Consider the following 22,283-nt stretch of genomic DNA (forward strand, 5'->3'; position numbering starts at 1 on the left):
ACTAGTTGAATACATCTGTCAGATATTCCCTGTTTGATGATATATTCTGTATCAGAGTTTCACAGTCAGAGATCTTAATAGAGAGAGAATTTCACACCAATCAATGAATATTTAAAACTGATTATATTTTAATTATAATTTCTTTGCCAGAAGATCTTATCTTAATCGTCTCACTAAGTGTACATTTAATATGTTATTCATTTATGAAGCAACCTGTTCTGTATTGTGTTAGTCTCTGTTGATTTCCTTCTCATGGACAGAACATGATATGGACGGGAAAGACCTCTAATCCCAAAGAAAGAACAAACCTGCTTTATAAAAATACACTCACAAACACATATTTGGGTGGTTGACTTCTGCTGTTAATTTATTTTTCCGCTCAAAGGCCTCTTTCATTCCTTACAATGCATAGACAAACAAACTGACATTTTGTTAAGAGAAGTCACTAAACATGCCATTCCATTTACTTTGGGGTCGATTTACTACCATACTCCTGAGGATTCCCTCTGAATCCACCAGTTAGGTCTGAATACGACCTCTTATCCCTTTAGTCAGCTTCAATGTGCACATGTCAAAAATCTAAAAGGTGTTTAATGGCTTTACAATGAAGTATAATCTCTTTCCAAAACATCCCACAAAACAGATGATTACAGGAGCATGATAGGCACTGAGCTAACAGTCAACAAAGTAATCTCCACTTTACATACTGTACAAAACTGGACAATGGAGGAGGACAGAGGATGATAAAAAATGTAGGATAATGGCCTGCTACTCATACAGGCATTCAGACATACAGGAAGAGAGTGGGAGGAAGGGAGAAACCTCCTCAAACTGCAGGAGAGCTTAAGATTCATGAATGTATAAGATCAATGCAACAAGGAAACAACTCAACAACTAAACAAAACACAAGTTTAACAGTCAATGGACGCAAACATATTAAAAAATAATAATAATTACAAAAATACATACAAAATTAACGAATATGTTACCTTCGTCTGTATTTTTCCCCCAAATCATTAGCTAAACTAGGGATGAGGGAAAAATAGTTGTTCAGAGCCAAACTGAAGGCCTATGGTGCATCTCATTTCAGTGAAGGAGGAGCCAACAACAGCAACACAGTTTGTACATTTCAAATGAGCCCTTTGAAGACACCACAACGTTTTCGAGGGACACTTCAAGGAGAGACAGGCACACACTGAATACTGAACTTATAAGACAGAGGGGTTACATGTGCGTATTTGTGTATGACAGAGATAAAGCTGTTATAGAGCCCTGGAATGGATATGTTGGGCCTTGGAGCCTGGTACACACATGTTGGGCCTTCGTGCAGGGACAAAGCCATTTTTGCAGTAGCACTTGAACGAGCCTATGCTGTTGACACAGCGTGCATTCTTGCATGGATTAACTCGGACCCCTGGTTCAGCACACTCATCAATATCTGAAAAGAGAGAGAGAGAGAGGGAGAAGGTTTGAAACAAAACAGAGAGCTCGCCATCTCTGCCTGCACATCTATTTACATATGAAATCAACAACCAGATGTTCCTTTAAATTCTAAATTAGATTTCAGGCATTGACGGTCAAAACACTTGAACAAAGGACAACAGCTACAAATTATGCAGAGACACTTCTGTTCACAGAATTCATAAGCATCCAATTGACAAGACAGGTAGAAAATGTGGGTTGTTAACATACCTGTGCAGCGGGTGCGGGAGTGGTCCAGTCTAAAGCCTGTGTTACAGTCACACATAGTGCTCAAGTAGGAACGCACACAACGGCCATTGGCACAACTACACTCATCTGAGTCCTCTTCTGAACTGTCGCCTTCTGAGCCAAAACAGAAAGAGCGAGCGCGAGAGAGAGAGAGAGAAAGAGAGAGACAGGAGAGAGGGAGAGAAAATATTATTCAAGTGGTGTGATGGTTGAGTTTGTGCTCTGAGGTGATTTTATAAGCAAATTCAGAGAATAATAAAATATATTACAGGCATTACCAGTACCTGGGTTGTAGTTGGCGAAAGCTGCCAGGAAATCTCCCTCACCATCAGACTCTGTCTCCAAGTGCATGTCACACAGCCGGTTAAAGATCACTGAACGAGAGGAAGAATTAAGATCAACTTAATTAAGTTATTAGTATTAGACTATTTATGCTGATACGGGCTAAAACTGTAATGACCAGCAGACTAGACACTAAAAACCTGTAAAATAATGACTGAGTGCTGGTGCCCACCTGAGTTTCTTTGGGGGCAGGTCCTACACTCAGGGCCCCAGCCACGGCCATAGTGACAGCAGCACTCAGAGTAGGTGAACACCAGGCCATTTCTGGGGTGGCTGCAGATCAGATCCTCATCCACCTGCAGGAAACACACGTCCTTATGGGCCGCTGTGCGGTCTGAGGTAGGGAGAGAAAGAAAGAGAGAGAGAGAGCGAGAGAGCAAGAGAGAGAGAGAGAAAGAGGAATATTAAGGATTATTCCATCAAATCAAAAAGCCAATCTTTGCTTCTACATTATAGAGCAGGCCAGATCTTGCCACTTATAATGACCTCTGTGATTAACCAAGTCATTACTCAGCATGTTAATAGCTGGCAGGTAGATATGAATAAGTGATGAGGCCTAGCTTGAGGTGGTAGGGCTCAGTGCAATACCAGACCCCTCCTCTGCACATTCATTTACAGTCACACATCACACACAAGGATGGCGCCATAAAAACCACACAGACACAATAAAGTAAAAGCTGGATTGTCAATGCAAACTTGAGAGAATTTACAACAAGAATATGCAAAGAAAGTAACACAATCGGAAGAGTAATGTCACAACATCGTATCCAAGTGTTACAGCATCACATGTATCGCAACAGTCAACGGTTTGGTTAAAAGGAGAAACAATGCTTTGGAGAAAAGGTGCAGAAAATGCCACAAGCAATATCCCTTTTACTCTCCCATGTGACTTATACTACCCCATTTGACTTATACTCTCTCACTGTGTCTCAGACGCACAAGCACATGCACACAATGAAGGATGAAGTAATGAAGTGTTTTCCTGTGACTATGCAAGCTTAGCGGGGCAACCACATAAACGGAAACTGAGAAATGTGCAACAGGATCACACTGGACCTCTAGAACTGAGATCACATTGACCATCTCAAGTCTCATGATATCCCTCACTAAACTGAGTGTGTTTCTATAGAAACAAGCAAGAGGGGGGGTGCTGAGCCTGTGCATGGAGTCAGTATTGGGGAACGGGGGCTCAAAGGGGGAGGAGTTAAAAAGAGTAGCAGGAGTGGCAGGTGTACAGGTAAGCCAAAACTCAGGTGAGCTGAGCACTGATTGGTCAGGCTCAGGTGAGTTGAGAGCTGATTGGTTATACCCACCGTCATAGACGCACTGTTTGAGCGCGGCGCTGAAGGTGAGGGGCTGGGTACATATACAGTGAAAGGAGCCGGGTGTGTTCACACACCTCCCATTCTTACAGTACGAGGGGTCCTGGCACTCATTGATATCTGCAAGGGGCACCACAGACACCACAGACATGGGTTACACAACCTACGGACGGAGGGACAGACACCAGCCTGGGGCCAGCTCTTAATGTGATGTGACGTTGAACAGGCCTGCTGGCAGATCACTATGTTACACTGCTTCCTGAGAGCACGCACCAATGTGTTTGGGTGTCTATTGATGGGGTTGAGGATCCTCACAATCAGCACGGCCCTGTAGTGGCTATAGTATAGGACCACGGTTGTGTTTGAATTTCTCTCTCATCTATCTACAGTATGTCAGGAGTTGACAAACTTTTTGGATCCAGTGACCCATTTTGTGATAGCAAATTCGTCAGGGACCCCCCACAAAAGCAGAACACAACTCGGACTTTGGAGTGCGTTAAAAATAGCATACACAGAGTTTTACTGTGACAGCTGCAGTGCATGGCCGGACTAACCAAGTCTCAGGCCCTGGGAAATAACATTTTAAAGGCCCCACTCTTTGCATCGGAGATAATATTTTAAAGCTAATTTCCAACTCTTCACATTTCCACATGGGGCAGACAGACAATTTTGCCGTTTTAAAGCTTAAATGACAGTGCATTTATGTTCAAAACAACATTTTTAGGGAATACAAGAAGTATTTAAAAACTGGATTTAAAAAACTGGATCATTGATGGAGTACTGTGGATCCCTGTGAGCCTCCCAGGCCCTGTTGTGCATCCAAGGGTATATTATAGATACAAAATATTAGTTTCTATTGCACTTTCTAAACTTCTGCCACAGACCCCTTGGGCAAATCAGCTAAAAAACATTATATTTATTAAAAATAAAAATAAAAAAAAATGTCTGTGGACGCCCTGCAGTACCTCTGCGAACCCCAGGTGTCCAGTTGGTGAACCACTTATCTATGTGACAGATATGAGGTTATGTGAATGCAAGAGCGTGTGAGGCTGGAGGGGCAGGCCTGGCTGATTAGTAGTGTTAGACTGGAACTAACATTAAAAAAACATTCTCTCATTCATCCTCCCTCGCCGATACACAGAGATTCACCACTGAGAACCAACCCACTGTGAACTACACTACCCAGCCCCTCTCACACCACCACCTCCAAATCATCCATCCTGAGATTCCTGAGCCCACCTCCTCCCCTCTTAGTCTCCTCTCCTCCACTCACCAGCCTGCTCCTCTAAGGTCACACAGCTGTTGCGGTCAGTGGCCAGGATCCAGGGGGGAGAGCAGATGCAGTAGTAGGACCCAGGGGTGTCCACACAGTGGCCACTCTTACAGTTCAATGGATCCTGGCACTCATCCACACCTGCAGCAACAAAAAACACTGCTGACTTAACACACATCCTCCTCTCTGGCCTGGCCTGTACTGTGCCTCCCTGTGTGTGTGGATACAGCATGTACAGTAGAGGGCCTCTAGCCAGACCTCACCTGCCACAGTGGGAATGACACACTTCTTACTGGAAGCATCTGGGGTCCAGGGAGAATTACAGGTGCAGTAGAAGGAGCCTCTGGTGTTCTTACACTGACCGTTGGTACACAGAGACTCATCGTGGCACTCATTCACATCTGAGGAGACATTAACATACAGGATCTGTGACTAAATGGGATCATCTGATGTGTATTAATTAAGCAATAAGGTCTGAGGGGGTGTGGTATACGGCGAATATACAGCAGCTAAGGCACAACGCAATGTGGAGTGCCTGGATATAGCTCTTAGCCGTGGTATATTGGCTATATAACACAAACTCCTGAAGTCCCTTATTGCTATTATAAACTGGTAACCAATGTAATTAGAGCAGTAAAAATAAATGTTGTGTCATACCAGTGGTATACAGTTTCATATACCACGGCTGTCAGCCAATCAGCATTCAAGGCTCGAACCACCCAGTTTATAATGTGTAATAATACATCGGTATGTTTTGGTGCAGGCCTGAGTGAGGTGGGGCTCAGTGGTTACCAATGCACTCCAGTAGGTTGCTGTCGTAGTAGAAGCCCTGTTGGCAGTAACATTCATAGCCAGGCTGTGTGTTCATACAGCGGCCCTCCTTACAGATCTCATTGGAGAAGAGCACACACTCATCGATATCTGTACACAGAGAGACAGGAGCAACGATCAACACAAACAAACTCCTGAAAACAAATCCTGCCATGTAAATGAATGCTGTAAATCTGACAACAGTAAACCTACCGTGGTTGGGCTGAGGTTGTGTAGCTACTCACCAATATGGACAGACAGGCCGTACCCAGTTACTCCCTCCTCCTGGTAGAAACCTCGACCCACTGGACACAGGGAATGGAACTCAGCTGGTTGGAGGAAAAACAACTACATAAATAAAACACGCTCAAAACACGGAACATAACAAAAGTAAAGCGCGTAAATGAACACCACAATAACATAAAACAATTACCCACAAAACGATCGCCGAACGCCGCCCGAACAAGGAGAGGAGCCGACTTCGGTGGAAGTCGTGACAGACATTGAACAGTGCAATTAACTGAACAGATACCCAGCCCACTTGATGGCTCATAGGCTTGGTAAACTATTGTGTGTGTGTGTATGTATATATTTATTTATATTCATGCATTTATATATTCTTTATTTATATATTCTTAATTCCATTTCTTTACTTTAGATTTGTGTGTATTGTGTGTATTGTTGTGAAATTGTTAGATATTACTTGTTAGATATTACTGCACTCTTGGAGCTAGAAACACAAGCATTTCGCTATACCGGCAATAACATCTGCTAAACATGTGTATGTGACCAGTACTTTTTATTTGATTTGATGTTGTTGGGCCTGAGGTACGTACATGAGTGGTAGACGGGACATGGGTAGATCTCACAGTGGTCCCCCCAGCCCACGCCGATGGAGCAGCAGCACTCCTGCTTGGTGACGTTGGTGGCCAGGACACTGTCACAGAACACTGTGTCATCCAGGTTCAGGTAACACTCCTTCTTATCCTCCATGTCCACCTCAATCTCTGGATGGAGAGGGAAGACAGGAAATAGATTGGTGTGTGTGTGTTTGTGCATGCAGAATACAGCTATATAGAGAGATGGCTGAGAGGAGATCAGTAATCTTACCCTCACAGCTGTGCTTGTCCTCAGACAGGATGAAGCCGTCTTTGCACACACACACATAGGAGCCCTGTCTGTTCTCACACACACCATGAGGCTGGCACAGACCCCTGTCTGTCGCACACTCATCTATGTCTGGGTGGGTGGGTGGAAGGGAGAGAGATAGATAGAGAGAGAGAGAGAGAGAGAGAGAGAGAGAGAGAGAGAGAGAGAGAGAGAAAAGGAGAATGTGTTACTATCATCATGACTTCCATTAAAGGCCCAGTGCAGTCAAAAACATAATTTTTCTGTGTTTTATATATATTTTCACAATAGTAGGTTCGAATAATACTGTGAAATTGTGAAAATTATGATAATGCCCTTTTAGTGTAAGAGCTGTTTGAAAAGACTGCATGAAATATCAGCCTGTTTTGGTGGGAGGGACTTTTGGCATTCCATGGTGACATCACCATGCAGTAAATTAGTTAATAGACCAATATGAAAGTGATGTCCAAAACCTCTCTGCTAATAACAGCTAAATGCCAGTTTTCCCCTCCCCACTTAAACCACTCTCAAAATTATTGCTTGAGAAATTGCTCTCAAGAAGCTAATTTGGTTTATTTTTTAACATTTTAATTTAAAACAATCACAGTAAGGTACTTAATTGTTACCCAGAAATGATTTGATATTGAAATAAAAACGACTGCATTGGACCTTTAAGCTTGACTTATGACACTTTCAAATAATTACAGAGCTCCACTGCCAAGTTGGTTGACAATATACATTTTATTTCCCTGAAATGCCAAACTCATAGAGAGGGTGGAGACAGACTGACCTTGGCACCGCCTCCCTCCGACAAGCATGTAGCCCTTCTGACATTCACAGCGGTAGGAGCCCATGCTGTTGATACAGCGCCCCCTCTGGCAGTTAGAGGGACGCTCACATTCATTTATATCTGAGGGAGGAAAAGACCACAACCAAACGGCAACTGTGTGTTTGATCACCAGCTCTATACAGTGGACATGTTACTCATACTTCACTAGTAGTGTAAAAACATTGTTAACATGTCCATGAAGCTATAGTGATGTGATTACTAGGAAGTAGTTCCTGCCTTCACAATGGCTGCCCTCCTGAGTGCGCTGGTATCCTGGGTAGCACTGGCACTGGAATGAGCCTTCTGTGTTGACACAGCGCCCGTTGGCACACAGTCTTTCATCCTCACACTCGTCAATGTCTGGAGGGGAGAGAAGGAGACACATGCAGTCTGTCAATAAAACCTGTACAGCCATTGGTTTTCTTTGTTCAATATTATGAAGAAATACTGGTAAACACTATACCACTGCAAGTCTGCAAGCATGTAATGGTGTGTGTGTAGAACTAAGAGATATTCTATTCAATGTTAATGAGTACACTGACCTCTGCAGCCTTTGCTGTCTGCAGCAGAGAGGAAGCCTTCATTACAGAGACAGCGGTAGGTTCCTGGCAGGTTCTCACAGCGCCCGTTGGGACACACCCCACGCTTCTGGCACTCATTGACATCTAGTGGAAAGGTAGAGGGGTTGCAGGCAATGATTTACACTGAGAATACAACACATTGATGTGTCTCGTTAAATCCACTTAAATCAATATAGCTGAAGGGGAGGAGACAGGTAAAAAAAATATTTTTAAGTCTTGATACAATTGAGACATGGACTGTGTATGTGTGCCATTCAGAGGGTGAATGGGCAAGACAAAAGATTTAAGTGCCTTTGAACAGGGTATGGTAGTAGGTGCCAGGCGCACCGGTTTGTGTCAAGAACTGCAACGCTGCTGGCTTTTTCACGCTCAACAGTTTCCTGTGTGTATCAAGAATGATCCACCACCAAAAGGACATCAGACAACTTAACACAACTGTGAGAATCCTTGGAGTCAACATGGGCCAACATCCCTGTGAAATGCTTTTGACATCTTGTTGAGTCCATGCACTGACGAATTGAGGCTGTTCTGAGGGCAAAAGGGGGGGATGAAACTCAATATTAGGAAGGTGTTTCTAATGCTTGGTATACTTATTGTATATAAACCCTAGATTATTGATGCTATGTACTCATCATTGAGAGACTTTGAAGCCATCGGTCATCCATATTGACACTCCGCAGGGGAGCAGTCCTCCACAGGAATTCATGGAATTCTACAGTATTTCAATTACCGTAATTTCCGGACTATTGAGCGCACCTGAATATAAGCCGCACCCACTGAATTAAACATTTTTTTTTATTTTGAACATAAATAAGCCGCACATGTCTATAAGCCGCAGGTGCCTACCGGTACATTGAAACAAATTAACTTTACACAGGCTTTAACGAAACACGGCTTGTAACAAAAATAAATAGGCTTTAACGAAACACGGCTTGTAACAAAAATAAATAGGCTTTAACGAAACACAGCTTGTAACAAAAATAAATAGGCTTTAACGAAACACGGCTTGTAACCAAAAAAATTCAATTAGCAGTAAACAGTAGCCTACCAAGAAAGTCATTGGTCACTATCTTCCTCCTCCTGTGCACTTAAACCACTGAAGTCATCTCCTTTCAAAAAAAATTTAAAGCGAGAAAAATCCATATATTAGCCACGTCATTGTTTAAGCCGTGAGGTTCAAAGCGTGGGAAAAAAAGTTGCGGCTTATAGTCCGGAACTTACGGTAAATGTTTCAAGGACAAAATGACATGTACTTTAGTATTTTGGTTGTTGTAGTGGGGACAGTAACATTAGTCATCTAAAAAAGATATGAAAATGTAGGAAATGCTTTATTTATTTTTTTCATTTTGTATTTTTATGTTTAGCTCACATAATATAATTTAAACGTATGCATTAAGGTGTCTGTAATATAAGAAACGTGAAAAAAAACGAATGTAGACATTAATGCATGCATTTATATAGCTTCCAAAATATTTTTTACAAAGGTGGGGGTATCAAGATGGGGGCACGGTGGCTTCAGCACAGCGATCCCTACCAGTCATCTAGTGTTTGACTGATCAAGTCCATTCTCTACATCACACAGCTCTGAATAGTGAATACCTTCCATGTCATGGTTCAGACAAAAAACACTGGGGAAGATTAACATATTAAATGTTCAGAATCAATATTCTACTTTCTGATTTGACTGGCCTTCATAGTTTTTCCATAAGACTATCCTATTCACCATTCAGTAACGCTGACTACGGTGACATGGCCACTAGGTGGCAATACATCACCAAACGTAATGTCAGTTAGAAACCTTAGAACAACAGCGAGATAGACAGTTAAAGGTAACGAAGGGAGTTGATTGGTGTGTGTGTTCTCTTTAGTATGTGTTTATCCATGTGTATGAAGACGTAGGTCTCACCGTAGCAGACCCCACCCTGGGCCTGGTGACCAGAGAAACAGGGAACACACTCATATGAGCCTGGAGTGTTCTCACACTGCTCATTGGGACAGCTGCTGGGGTCCAGACACTCATTTATATCTGAGACAAGAGAATACACCAGACAAACACAGCCATTCATAAACACAAGAGCATTATTAAACCAATGCAGACACACATACATTGAGTGTAGAAAACATTAGGACCCCCCCCACCGGCCTTTATGGCCACAGAACAGCCTCAATTCGTCGGGGCATGAACTACAAGGTGTAAAAAGCGTTCCACAGGGACACTGAACAAAGGCTTAAAAATCCTTATTTTACCTGTCTCCTCCCCTTCATCTACACTGATTGAAGTGGATTTAACTGACATCAATAAAGGATCATAGCTTTCACCTGGATTCACCTGGTCAGTCTATGTCATGGAATGAGCATTCTTAATGTTTATATACTCAGTGTACTTACACATAGAACACACAGAAATGTAGAGACAAACATGCACCCTATGAATAGAGAAACCAGGACAGCAGCAGGTCATACCTTCACAGGCTGGCTGGCGTTGGGACTTGCTCCTGAAGCCTTTGTGACAATCACACTTGTAAGACCCTGGCAGGTTAACACACTGACCCCCCTGCCCACAGATGTCCGGCTTGGAGCACTCATTCACATCTAAAGATACGTCCAAAACACACTCATGAGAAATCACAAGTGACAACGTAAAGACAAAACAGGGAGAAACAGAGAAAAGAAAACATATAAACCCACACACCACTCACCTACACATCTGACTTTCCCATGATACACCAAGAGCTTGTAGCCATGGAGACAACGGCAGCGGTAGGAGCCTTCTGTGTTAATGCAGATGCCTCTTCCATGGCCACATGGCTCAGCATCACACTCATCATCATCTGGTAGAGAGGGGTAACTTGGAGGTTTAGGGAATTGGGAGGTTATAACTCCATTTGAGAATTGACTCGGAAGTTCAATGAAACTGTTCTGATATATGGTTCGTTATATGGCTCTGGTCAAAATATTTTGCCCAGTAAATACCTCCCATTCTTTTGGACATGTCTCTGTCAGTCCCTTGACTTACCCACACAGGCGTTCCTCTGAGGGTGGAGCCGGTAACCAGCGTAGCACTCACACTTGTAGCCAGTGTGCACGTTGACACACTCCCCATGGCCACAAAGGTTCCTGTTCAGCCTGCACTCGTCTGTCTCTGCTGTGGGGAGGGGGGCACACAGCAATCTACATAAGACGGTTAATCTCTGGACTGTACATCCCATCATGGAGACGACAACGTTGCAGCTCTTAATGTGAACATGAGATGGTCGTTTTGATTGGACTGTGTAGTGGAACTCACGTGAGACCTGCGTCTGTGCCACCTCCAGGGGGTCACTGTCTGGGTTCAACCTGATGATGGGTGGAGGGGTGGGCTTGGTGATGATCTCTGTAGGATCAACCAGAGAAACACACAGACCCACTCAATGCCCCATGTCTCCCTGAATATCATCAGGCTTTCCTAGTAAAGGTTTCTCTTGACCTCAAAAGGACTTTCTGGATGAATTCAAGTGAAATAAAGAATAAAGGAATGAGTGGGTGTACCAGGGCCGCGGGGGGCGTGGGTGGAGAGCTGCATGGGTGTGGTCGTCTCTGGAGGCTCCTCCTACAGGACAGGACATAGAGACACAGGCCAGTATGAAAATGCAGGGGCACAACTTTCACTAGGGACATTCTAAAATTGCATTTTTGTTCCCTCCAGTTTTATCACTGGAATGTGATACAAAACGAGGCAACGATGTGCTTTAGGACCATGCGGAAGCCTCAGAGCGGTCGAGTAGGCTGTTTGGAGTGTTTATCCAACTGGATAAAAATAAAAATATGCTACCCCCCCACCACTTCTAAAACCAAACTTGCACCCCTGCGAAAATATATGCACTCACTACTGTAAGTGCTCTGGAAAATAACGTCTGCCAAACAACAAAAAAATTCTAAAATGTTAAATGTAAGAGGAGCTGCACACACACAGTCTCTCACACAATGACTGGTGTCTAAAGGAAAATAGATTCTTACCGGGGGCTTGACTTCTGAAAAGAGAACACACAGAGAAAAACAGGTCAAAATGCAGAATAATTACGTATTGTAATTCACAGATTATATATTTTAGGAACTATTAAATAACAATAATATGAAGGCATCCCCAATAACCTGACAGAATGCTCTCACAAGCTTAGCAATATCATCTTTCTAAGTGACTAAGAGACTCCAGATCGTAGTACATCTGTTGGCAGGCAGACAAAGGTAATCATGCCAAGCCTTCATCTACATCTTGGGAAAGCCACGGTGACATACTCACCCTCCTGCTTGTGCTCCTGCTTCAGGCTGGTGTGGATCTGAGGAGGGAACGCCACCGTCTCCCGGACACTATGGAGGAAGTAGCCCTTCCCTGCTGGACAGATCTTGCTGAAGGAGGCTGGGGGACCAGGGAGAGAGGACAGAGAAGGAAAAACAGGGGATCAGATGAGCACTAATCATACAGCATATCACCTGTCAAATATTGGAAAATGTACCCCGCTCTCCTCCTCTTGCATTCTACTGACCTGTGCCATCTTGGGGACACCTCTCACAGCTGGAGCCCCATGCCTTGCCCACGGTGCAGCAGCACATCTCCTGGGACAGGCGCGTGGGTAGGGCGTGCTCACAGCGACCCACATCCGTTGCCATGAGGAAACACTGAGCCTGCTCCACCGGAGACGGCGACTCTGACAGCCAGGACCAATCAGAACAGAGCAAAACCCAACAGAGGTCTGAGCTAAGACTTTAGGCTGACAAAAGAGGTAAATCGGTGTAGTGCTATTTATAGAGAGGAAAATCATATGAAATTTCTATCATTTCAGATGAGTGGCATTTTAAATCATGGAAATAATGGATGTGTAAAAACAGCACGCAAAATATTGGGACATCAAAGCTAAGCTGTCTGCTTTGGTGACAGCTTTGTGGATGTGAAACACATTTCAGCCCCTCGATTGCCAACAAATAAAAAACCCAATTTAACACTTCAGTCTCTAAACCAGCCCCAGATGGGAGGAGAGGAGACAGGAGAATAAAGTGAATAGTGCTGCTGCTACTGAAAACAATATGTCTGTGCTGAGTGAATGCAGAGTGTGTAGAGCAGGGCACAGATTCACAAAACCTTAAGAAAATGTTTTTTTCCTTAACTATAGACTTATGAAGAAAGTTAAACAAAGTTGCTGTTCCTCTTAAAGGTTCTTGGAAATGTTCTTGCATTATTTCTTATGTTTCTCCTTACGCAAAAAGTTAAAAAGTTAGATTCTTCAAAATAAAGTTATTGAATTTGTTCTTGAAAAAGTTATTAATTCCAAGATAACTAAACCATTGTCTTAAACTCAGGGCAGTGAAAGAATATGCTAATCAAGGCAACCGAACATGTTTATTTAACTTAATCTGAACATTTTAAACCCAAGAACATGTTTTAGAACAATAATCTCTGTACGAAATATGCTAACGTGATTGCCATTGCTAGCTAGATAGCTAGCTGTCACACCCTGATCTGTTTCACCTGTCCTTGTGATTGTCTCCACCCTCCTCCAGGTGTCGCCCATCTTCCCCATTATCCCCTGTGTATTTATACCTGTGTTCTCTGTTTGTCTGTTGCCAGTTCGTTTTTTTTTTGTCAAGTCAACACGCATTTTTCTCAGCTCCTGCTTTGTCCCAGTCTCTCTTTTCTCGCCACCCTGGTTTTGACCCTTGCCTGTCCTATCTCTGAGCCCCCTGCCCGACTACTCTGCCTGTCCTGACCCTGAGCCCGCCTGCCGTCCTGTACCTTTGCCCCTATACTCTGGATTATCAACCCCTGCCTGCCTTGACCTGTCGTTGCCTGCCCCTGTTGATATAATAAACATTGTTAATTCAACAGTCTGTATCTGAGTCTTACCTTGATTCCTGATACAAGCTAAAGCGGATATTTGAGAGTTCATCAGAAAATCATGAATTATTAAGAAATGTTGGAGGAATTGCACTTATGAACTTCTTTTTTTTTCTTAAGAAGCTTCTTAAGGTTTTGCATAAGAAGTGTTTTGTGAATCTGGGCCCAGGTCTGTCTGGAAAAGGTTCTGAGTCTCACCCACACATCTGGTCCTGTCCAGGGTGAAGCCAGGCTTACAGGCACACAGGAAACTACCCTGGGTATTCAGGCAGTCCCCGTTCTGACACACCCCCTGCATGGTGCACTCGTTGATGTCTTAAAGGTGAGTGGCAAAGAAAAAGAGAGTGGGGGAGAGAGAGTGTGGGGGGAGAGAGAGAGTGGGGAACAGAGTGAGGGAAGAGAGAGTGAAAGAGAAAGTGAGGATTGGCTTGTCAGAGAAGCAGTAGCTGTAGGACATGGGCAAAGATTTACACCCATACCAAATGTGTACCAAACAAAACTTGGTTCATGTTACCTTGACAGTGGGTGCTGTTGAGTCTCTTGTAGCCCAGAGGGCAGGTGGAACCATAGTCCTCTATGATGGTCTGCAGCTTCACTCCAGCATCTGAGGGTAAAGCAGGGAATGGGGGGTGAAAAAAGGGGGGACAAAATGTAGGAATGCGAGGGGAAGGGGACACACTACACACAGCTCATCAACAAAAATAAATACTATTCATCAAACACTGGGTAGAACATTCTAGAAATGTTTGAGAATCTGAGAACAAAGACTAATCCAGTAATGGCATCCTCCTACGTCAGAACTCTCCTACTCTGTTTATAATAGGAGTAGGGTCTGAGATCATTTTTTCCAGTTAGTCATACACTAAGCAGCTAGCTCATTCAGCTGTTCCTTGTTTTGTCTGGACATACTGTCAACATAGGCAGAATGACAGTAAGTGTGTGTAATTCCATGGGACAAATGATTGATCAGAGCCTGGGTTTGAGAGATTACGGCAGAGGAGGCTGGTGGGAGGAGCTATAGGAGGACAGGCTAATTGTAATGGCTGGAATGGAATAAATGTGGTTTCCATATGTTTGATGTGTTTGCTCTCGTTCCATTTATTCAATTTGAGCCACTACAATGAGCCCGTCCTCCTATAGCTCCTCCCACCAGCCTCCTCTGGATTCTGGGAATCCAAGTCTGAGCAAGAGAACCAATGAGTACTACGAGGAGGAAAACAAAAGAGGAGGAAAACAACCACACCAAACTCATCTGGGAAATAGAGATTAAACACAAAGAATCAAATGAAGATAGAAAAATATAGAAAACAGTGATTGGTGAGTGCATTTTCCACCAGGCAGAAATATGTCAAGAAAACTGTGGGAACATTTCCCCCAGAATACCTTTCAAAAATAGATTGAAAGAAAAGTACAACTTTAAAAAAGTTCAATGCTTCACAAGAAAGGCCCAGAATCATATTTTCCGCTTGTCCCTTTTGTCTGTTCATTCACAGAAGCTGTCATACAACGTTCCTACAACGTTACTAGAAAATAGACGAGAAGCATGCCAGACAGGGATCCCGCTGTCCCAAATTTAAAGAATAATCAGAACTATCCTTTTCTTACAAAGGTTTCTTTGTCTGACTCACAACTGAGGAATGGAGTAATAGAAAAATGAAGTGGACAAGATTTTCGTGGGGCGCAGCTTGAAATTCAATCTTCGGAAATTTGATGACAGTATTCCACTGGCCTGGCACATGGGAAGACACGTAACTGCAGGGTACTTCTCTCTCTCTCTCTCTCTCTCTCTCTCTCTCTCTCTCTCTCTCTCACTTGAGCTCATACACACAAATACACACAAATACACACACACACACACACACACACACACACGTAAAAACACAGACATACACATACATTTATTGTGTTAACGCAGGAAAAAAATTACATGAGCTGGGAATTAATGATTTGCGGGGACGCTTGACGTTTTTTGCTCCGTAAACAAATGACTTAATGCCTATAACAGCACAGAGATCCAGATCTGCCAAGGAGTCAGATTATAAACAATGGAAAGTCAGTTATCACACATTGACAGATAATAATCAAGATACATGACAGATATACAGTTAGAGATGGAGGACAGAAGATCACAAATGAAAGAATGGCAGATCACCAGTATTTCAGAAAGGATGCACACACGTACGCGCGCACACACACACACACACACACACACACACACACACACACACACACACACACACACACACACACACACACACACACACACACACACACACACACACACACACACACACACACACACACATTCTGAGGCATTTGGTACTCACATGGTAGCTTGGGACATTTATAACATTTGTTTTGTCCCCAGGAGTTACCCACACTTCCACAGCAGTCCTCCTGATTGGTCAGTACAGGAAGAGGGGTACTGCTACACTGAAGCACATGGTGTGAAAGAGGGAAATGCACAAAATGGCGTTTGAAAAAAACACTATACATTTATTGAATGTGAAGTGATAATCACTGTGTTGATGGGCGGTGTAACTCACAGCCTGTTTGGGCGTGGTCTCCTGGAAGCACCGCCCCCTGGGTTTGTGCGTTTGAGGTGTCAAACGTGTCACAGTTTTATGAGGGGGCTTGGAATTAGATTGGTCGAGAGGACGGATGATAACGGATGTGTCGTGTGTATGGTGGACACGCACATTAAACTGCACTGAAAAGAGAGAGCGATAGTGAGGGGGGGGGAGAAACACATGAATATGACTACAGTTCTGTATAATGTCACCCAAAATAAACTTCTACAGTGGCAAGAAAAAGTATATGAACCCTTTGGAATTATCTGGATTTCTGCATAAATTGATCATAAAATTTGATCTGATCTTCATCTAAGTCACAACAACAGACAAGCACAGTCTGCTTAAACTTATAACACACAAGTTATTGTATTTTTCTTGTCTATATTGAATACATCATTTAAACATTCACAGTGTAGGTTGGAAAAAGTATGTGAACCCCTAGGCTAATGACTTCTCCAAAAGCTAATTGGAGTCAGGAGTCAGCTAACCTGGAGTCCAATCATTGAGACGAGATTGGAGATCTTGCTTAGAGCTGCCTTACCCTATAAAAAACACTCACAAAATTTGAGTTTGCTATTCACAAGAAGCATTGCCTGATGTGAACCATGCCTCGAACAAAAGAGATCTCAGAAGACCCAAGATGACGAACTGATGACTTGCATAAAGCTGGAAAAGGTTACAAAAGTATCTCAGGGAGAGGGGTACTGCTACACTGAAGCACATGGTGTCCACAGTAAGACAAATTGTCTATAAATGGAGAAAGTTAAGCACTGTTGCTACTCTCCCTAGGAGTGGCTGTCCTGCAAAGATGACTGCAAGAGTACAGCGCAGAATGCTCATTGAGGTTAAGAATAATCCTAGAGTGTTAGCTAAAGACTTAAAGAAATCTCTGGAACATGCTAACATCTCTGTTGATGAGTGTATGGTATGTCAAACAGTAAACAAGAATGGTGTTCGTGGGAGGACACCACGGAAGAAGCCACTGCTGTCCAAAAAAAACATTGCTGCACGTCTGAAGTTCGCAAAAGAGCACCTGGATGTTCCACAGCGCTACTGGCAAAATATTCTGTGGACAGATGAAACTAAAGTTGAGTTGTTTGGAAGGAACACACAACACTATGCGTGGAGAAAAAAGGCACTGCACACCAACATCAAAACCTCATCCCAACTGTAAAGTATGGTGGAGGGAGCATCATGGTTTGGAGCTGCTTTTCTGCCTCAGGGCCTGGACAGCTTGCTATCATCGACGGAAAAATTAATTCCCAAGTTTATCAAGACATTTTGCAGGAGAATGTAAGGCTATCTGTCTGCTAATTGAAGCTCAACAGAAGTTGGGGGATGCAACAGGACAACGACCCAAAACACAGAAGTAAATCAACAACAGAATGGCTTCAACAGAAGAAAATACGCTTTCTGGAGTGGCCAGTCAGAGTCCTGACCTCAACCAGATTGAGATGCTGTGGCATGACCTCAAGAGAGCGGTTCACACCAGACATCTCAAGAATATTGCTGAACTGAAACAGTTTTGTAAAGAGGAATGGTCCAAAACTCCTCCTGACCGTTGTGCAGGTCTGATCCACAACTACAGAAAATGTTTGGTTGGGGTTATTTCTGTTATTAAAAGCAAGGGTTCACATACTTTTTCCACCCTGCACTGTGAATGTTTATACAGTGTGTTAAAAAAAGACATGAACACGTATAAATGTTTGTGTGTTATTAGTTTAAACAGACTGTGCTTGTCTATTGTTGTGACTTAGATGAAGATCAGATAAAATTGTATGACCAATTTATGCAGAAGTCCAGGTAATTCCAAAGGGTTCACATTATTTTTCTTGCCACTGTATATGGGCACAGGTTTTAAAATATACAGAAATGTGACTGTGGTTTCAGTGACAACAGTTTGACACGATGGGTACCTTCTGATGAGTGGTGGCCAGCCCCCTGTGCCAGGGGCAAGGTGAACACAGAGTGGGTCTGTGTCAGCTGTGGTCGACCCATGGCCACCTGCTCTCCCTGGCTCTGGCCGTCTGGCAGCACCGACAGGGTGTATACGGGCTGCTTGTTGCCCCGCGCCGCCTGGGCCTCGGGCATCTGCCGTAGCGGGAACTGGCACAGCCGACCAGTGAAACCTGGCGGGCACAGGCAGTGGGTCCGCGAGCTGCACACCCCTCCATTCATACAGGTCAGTGGACACACAACTAGAAAGACAGGGAGAGAGAAAAAGGTATTACTGAATAAAAACTAAAACACATCACAAGCCATGAGTAGTATAGGAAAGTAGAAACAGAGCACATGTCAAACATCATCCATCAACATCATGTAATGTCAGCCCTTTTTCATTTAGAGCAGTATTTTAAACAGGGAACAGTTGGGACTTCTACAATAGCAGGAACATAGATCCAAAACAAAACCCTGATGTCCGCAGCTTCCAGTATGAGTCACTTTGGATTTCGGGGCTAAATGCCACAGTCAAAGCACATCAGCTCCATGCGCAAATAAACTGCCTCAGCCAATCAGCAGCAGGGAGCAGATGTTGTCTATGGAATTAGAGCAGGCCAGAGCTAGATGTTCCGGTTTTCCACTAAGTTCCACTAAGCCGTTAACAAGGCGACACTCCATCTTAACTCCTCCTCCACATTTACACGATTGGTTGAAAAGTGCAGAAGACCACCTCCCCAGACATGTTTTTCTCTTCTCCTCATCAAGCCCAGTATTTAGGGCCTTCAAACTCAACTCTGGACCTCGAAGCCAGTTGCACTGCATTTTTTCATTGTTCCCCTCTAATCAGGGACTGAATTAGACCAGGTGTGTGCAATTTATTATTAGGAAGAACAGAAAACCAGCAGGCTCCGGACCTCGTAGGGTAAGAGTTGAATGACCCTGATTTAGGGGATGTAGTTTCAGGCTTATCTTATACGCCTGCTACGCTAGGTTAGGGCAGAGCAGAACACTGATACAAATGACCGCTTTTTCCTGGTTTATGGAAAAGACTTGAAACCACAGGAGCTCTGCTATGCCATATATACTGCTCCGTAGGTTTCCCTTTGTGTTTACTTTTCTAGGAGCTCCTTTTCTCCCTAAAGGACAATCAGATGAAACAGTGGGGGCAGAGTACACACCAGACTGAGACCATCAGCAGAAATAATACCCAGGAAGACCGGTACATTAATAACGCACATATTAGAATAGACATACCACAAATTCCACTAAATAATATAAACAGTAACAAATGGACAGTTTTACAATTTATCATTCCCAAAATGTTGTAGTCTCTCTCTGTCTCATATTGTGTTCATGAAAGAAATCAGAAGCTGAAGCTCAGTTGTTTGGATGTCTTGCCCTGCAGTCTAACATAACAGAATCACAGGGATGCAGGCAGCGTGAGTCCCTGGGCAGGCAGGCAGAGAGAGAGATACTATGATACTCCATCATGTCTGACGGAGACCCACCCAGTGGTTGAGAGGAGGCCTGTTCGTGTTACCCGCCCGGCAGAGCAAAGCTCCACACACTGGAGCAATTAGGCCTGGACTGCCTCGGAGTCTAGGCCGCTGTGTAATAACGGGACTAGATGCCCTCAAACACAACGGGGAAATGTTTAAACCAATGAAAGTCAAGGAAAATAGCAACTGGAGAAATCCCTCTAATGTTTAAATGTGTAGCGGGGTGGGCTGGGCCGTTCTGACGCAGCCTGCACCATAATTACCCGTGACAGTGGTATTTAACCCAGAGCAGGCAGCTACATGCAGCAGTAGGTTACTGGGGAGGCTCACAGATAGCAGGGGAAAACATGGAGAGTAATCCAGCTGGAGAAGGACTTCCCTAAAAGGGAGAGTGGAGAGCAGAGCTCTCCAGACATCTATTGTGTGTCTGGCTGACTTTTTGCCTCAGTATAGAAAGCTGGAAAGAGAGAGCGAGAGAGAGAGAGAGAGGTAGAGAGGTAGAGAGAGTAGAGAGAGAGAGAGAGAGAGAGGTAGAGAGAGAGAGGGAGAGAGAGGTAGAGAGAGAGAGGTAGAGAGAGAGAGAGAGAGAGAGAGAGGTAGAGAGAGAGAGAGAGAGAGAGAGAGAGAGAGAGAGAGAGAGAGAGAGAGAGAGAGAGAGAGAGAGAGAAAGAGAAAGTGGAGAGAGCTATGATGAATGGATAGTGCAGAGCTTTTAACAGCACTATCAACAAGGCAGGTCCTACAGGCCCTAGTTTTGTTGCACCTGGACTACTGTTTAGTCATGTGGTCAGGTCCAACAAAGAGGGACTTAGGAAAATTGCATTTGGCTTAAAAAAGGGCAGCACGGCTGGACCTTGGATGTACACAGAGAGCTAACATTAATAATATGCATGTCAATCTTTCCTGGCTCAAAGTGGAGGAGAGATTGACTTCATCACTACTTGTATTTGTGATAGGTTGAATGCACAGAGCTCTCTGTTTGAACTACTAGCACACAGCTCGGACACCCATGTATACCCCGCAAGACATGCCACCAGAGGTCTCTTCACAGTCCCCAAGTCCAGAACAGACTATGGGAGACTATGGGAGGCGCACAGTACTACATAGAGCCTTGACTACAGGGAACTCTATTCCATATCAAGTAACTCATCAAAGCAGTAAAATTAGATTTAAAAAACAGATAAAAATACACCTTATGGAACAGCGGGGCCTGTAAAGCAACACAAACATAGACACATGCCTACAAACACACAATAACATACGCACTATACACACATGTACACATGGGTTTTGTGTTGTAGATATGTGCTAGTAGAGTAGAGGCCTGAGGGCACACACTTAATGTGTTGTGAAATCTGTTATGAATGTGTTGTAATGTTTTTAAAATGTATAACTGCCTTCATTTTGCTGGACCCCAGGAAGAGTAGCTGCTGCCAAGGCACCAGCTAATGATCCATAATAAATACAAATACAAAATAAATAAAATTGGGAAGACAAGAGAGAGAGAAAGAAAGACAGGGGTGTAACCTCCATCCAAACCCGACTATTCAACTAAAACCCACAGAGACTGGAGAGACAACATAGGAAAAGTCTGGTAAGGCTTGGGGAGAGGGCCGGTCTCTCAGAGAGAGCAGAGTAGACCCTCTGACACACACACACACACACACACACACACCACACACACACACACACACACACACACACACACACACACACACACACACACACACACACACACACACACACACACACACACACACACACACACACACACACACACACACACACACACACTCAAGCTATACTTAGGTCCCCTCCATGACAAACAACAGGAAGGGCTCCTTTGAGAGAAATAACACAGCCCTTAGGTAACGCTACTTGAAATTATATTTCTGTCTCCAAGAAAATGTTGTGCACATGCCATGAAGCAGACTGTACTTCGTGGTGGTTTAAAAAAATCAGGTGAATGAGTCATTCTTTTTGATGTTTAGAAGTAACAGACTGCAGCACAGGGCTGTCTGCCATTTCAAGCACATCTCTTGATGTGTGCTTGTATTGGGAATGGTATTCCCTTCCCCACAGATTAGCTACAGTAGTTGGATGGAGGACTGGTGACTCACCACATACAGTAACTAATCAGGTAGAGAGGGTGGACCTCCAAGTCCACTGATCAGTCTACACCACACTAACTGGATCAGGAGGCCAGGACTCAAACTGGTCCTCTTACAGTGTACAGGAGGGGTTTAAACTAGACTCTCCCCCACATCTACTTCGTCTATCTAAACCAACCAGGGCAGCTTGAGAGACCTGGTGTAATACACATGAACTAATACTTTCTGCAGACTGGCTGAGTGAGTGAGACGATGTGGGACTGTTAAGATCCAGTCATGAGAACGTGTTCCACTG

At 43.8% G+C, this 22,283-nt stretch overlaps 1 protein-coding gene across 6 annotated transcripts in view; it reads right to left on the reverse strand.

Moving 5' to 3' along the window:
- Positions 1–340: 340 nt before the first annotated feature.
- Positions 341–22,283, reverse strand: part of LOC106563447 (latent-transforming growth factor beta-binding protein 3) — a 46,767-nt gene continuing 24,824 nt past the window's right edge. Inside the window, exons 2-29 of one of the 6 annotated variants that reach the window (XM_014129030.2) lie at positions 18,354–18,635; positions 16,411–16,574; positions 16,192–16,297; positions 14,379–14,468; positions 14,063–14,179; positions 12,519–12,680; positions 12,275–12,391; positions 11,992–12,005; positions 11,524–11,584; positions 11,282–11,368; positions 11,012–11,137; positions 10,695–10,826; positions 10,459–10,587; positions 9,902–10,021; positions 7,957–8,079; positions 7,652–7,774; positions 7,376–7,495; positions 6,568–6,696; positions 6,294–6,464; positions 5,703–5,786; positions 5,440–5,568; positions 4,911–5,048; positions 4,648–4,788; positions 3,366–3,494; positions 2,225–2,386; positions 1,995–2,084; positions 1,693–1,824; positions 341–1,438 (exon numbers count right to left, since the gene is read on the reverse strand). In XM_014129030.2, coding sequence (XP_013984505.2) covers positions 1,263–1,438; positions 1,693–1,824; positions 1,995–2,084; positions 2,225–2,386; positions 3,366–3,494; positions 4,648–4,788; positions 4,911–5,048; positions 5,440–5,568; positions 5,703–5,786; positions 6,294–6,464; positions 6,568–6,696; positions 7,376–7,495; positions 7,652–7,774; positions 7,957–8,079; positions 9,902–10,021; positions 10,459–10,587; positions 10,695–10,826; positions 11,012–11,137; positions 11,282–11,368; positions 11,524–11,584; positions 11,992–12,005; positions 12,275–12,391; positions 12,519–12,680; positions 14,063–14,179; positions 14,379–14,468; positions 16,192–16,297; positions 16,411–16,574; positions 18,354–18,635 — 3,554 coding nt within the window. In that variant the 3' untranslated portion in view covers positions 341–1,262. Of the gene's footprint in view, positions 1,439–1,692; positions 1,825–1,994; positions 2,085–2,224; positions 2,387–3,365; positions 3,495–4,647; positions 4,789–4,910; positions 5,049–5,439; positions 5,569–5,702; positions 5,787–6,293; positions 6,465–6,567; positions 6,697–7,375; positions 7,496–7,651; positions 7,775–7,956; positions 8,080–9,901; positions 10,022–10,458; positions 10,588–10,694; positions 10,827–11,011; positions 11,141–11,281; positions 11,369–11,523; positions 11,585–11,991; positions 12,006–12,274; positions 12,392–12,518; positions 12,681–14,062; positions 14,180–14,378; positions 14,469–16,191; positions 16,298–16,410; positions 16,575–18,353; positions 18,636–22,283 lie in introns of all 6 variants that reach the window. The other 5 variants (XM_014129031.2, XM_014129029.2, XM_045690055.1 and 2 more) reach the window with 5 other exon arrangements.

Source organism: Salmo salar, chromosome ssa11 (assembly GCF_905237065.1).
Source record: "Salmo salar chromosome ssa11, Ssal_v3.1, whole genome shotgun sequence".
In the NCBI taxonomy this organism is placed as follows: domain Eukaryota; kingdom Metazoa; phylum Chordata; class Actinopteri; order Salmoniformes; family Salmonidae; genus Salmo; species Salmo salar.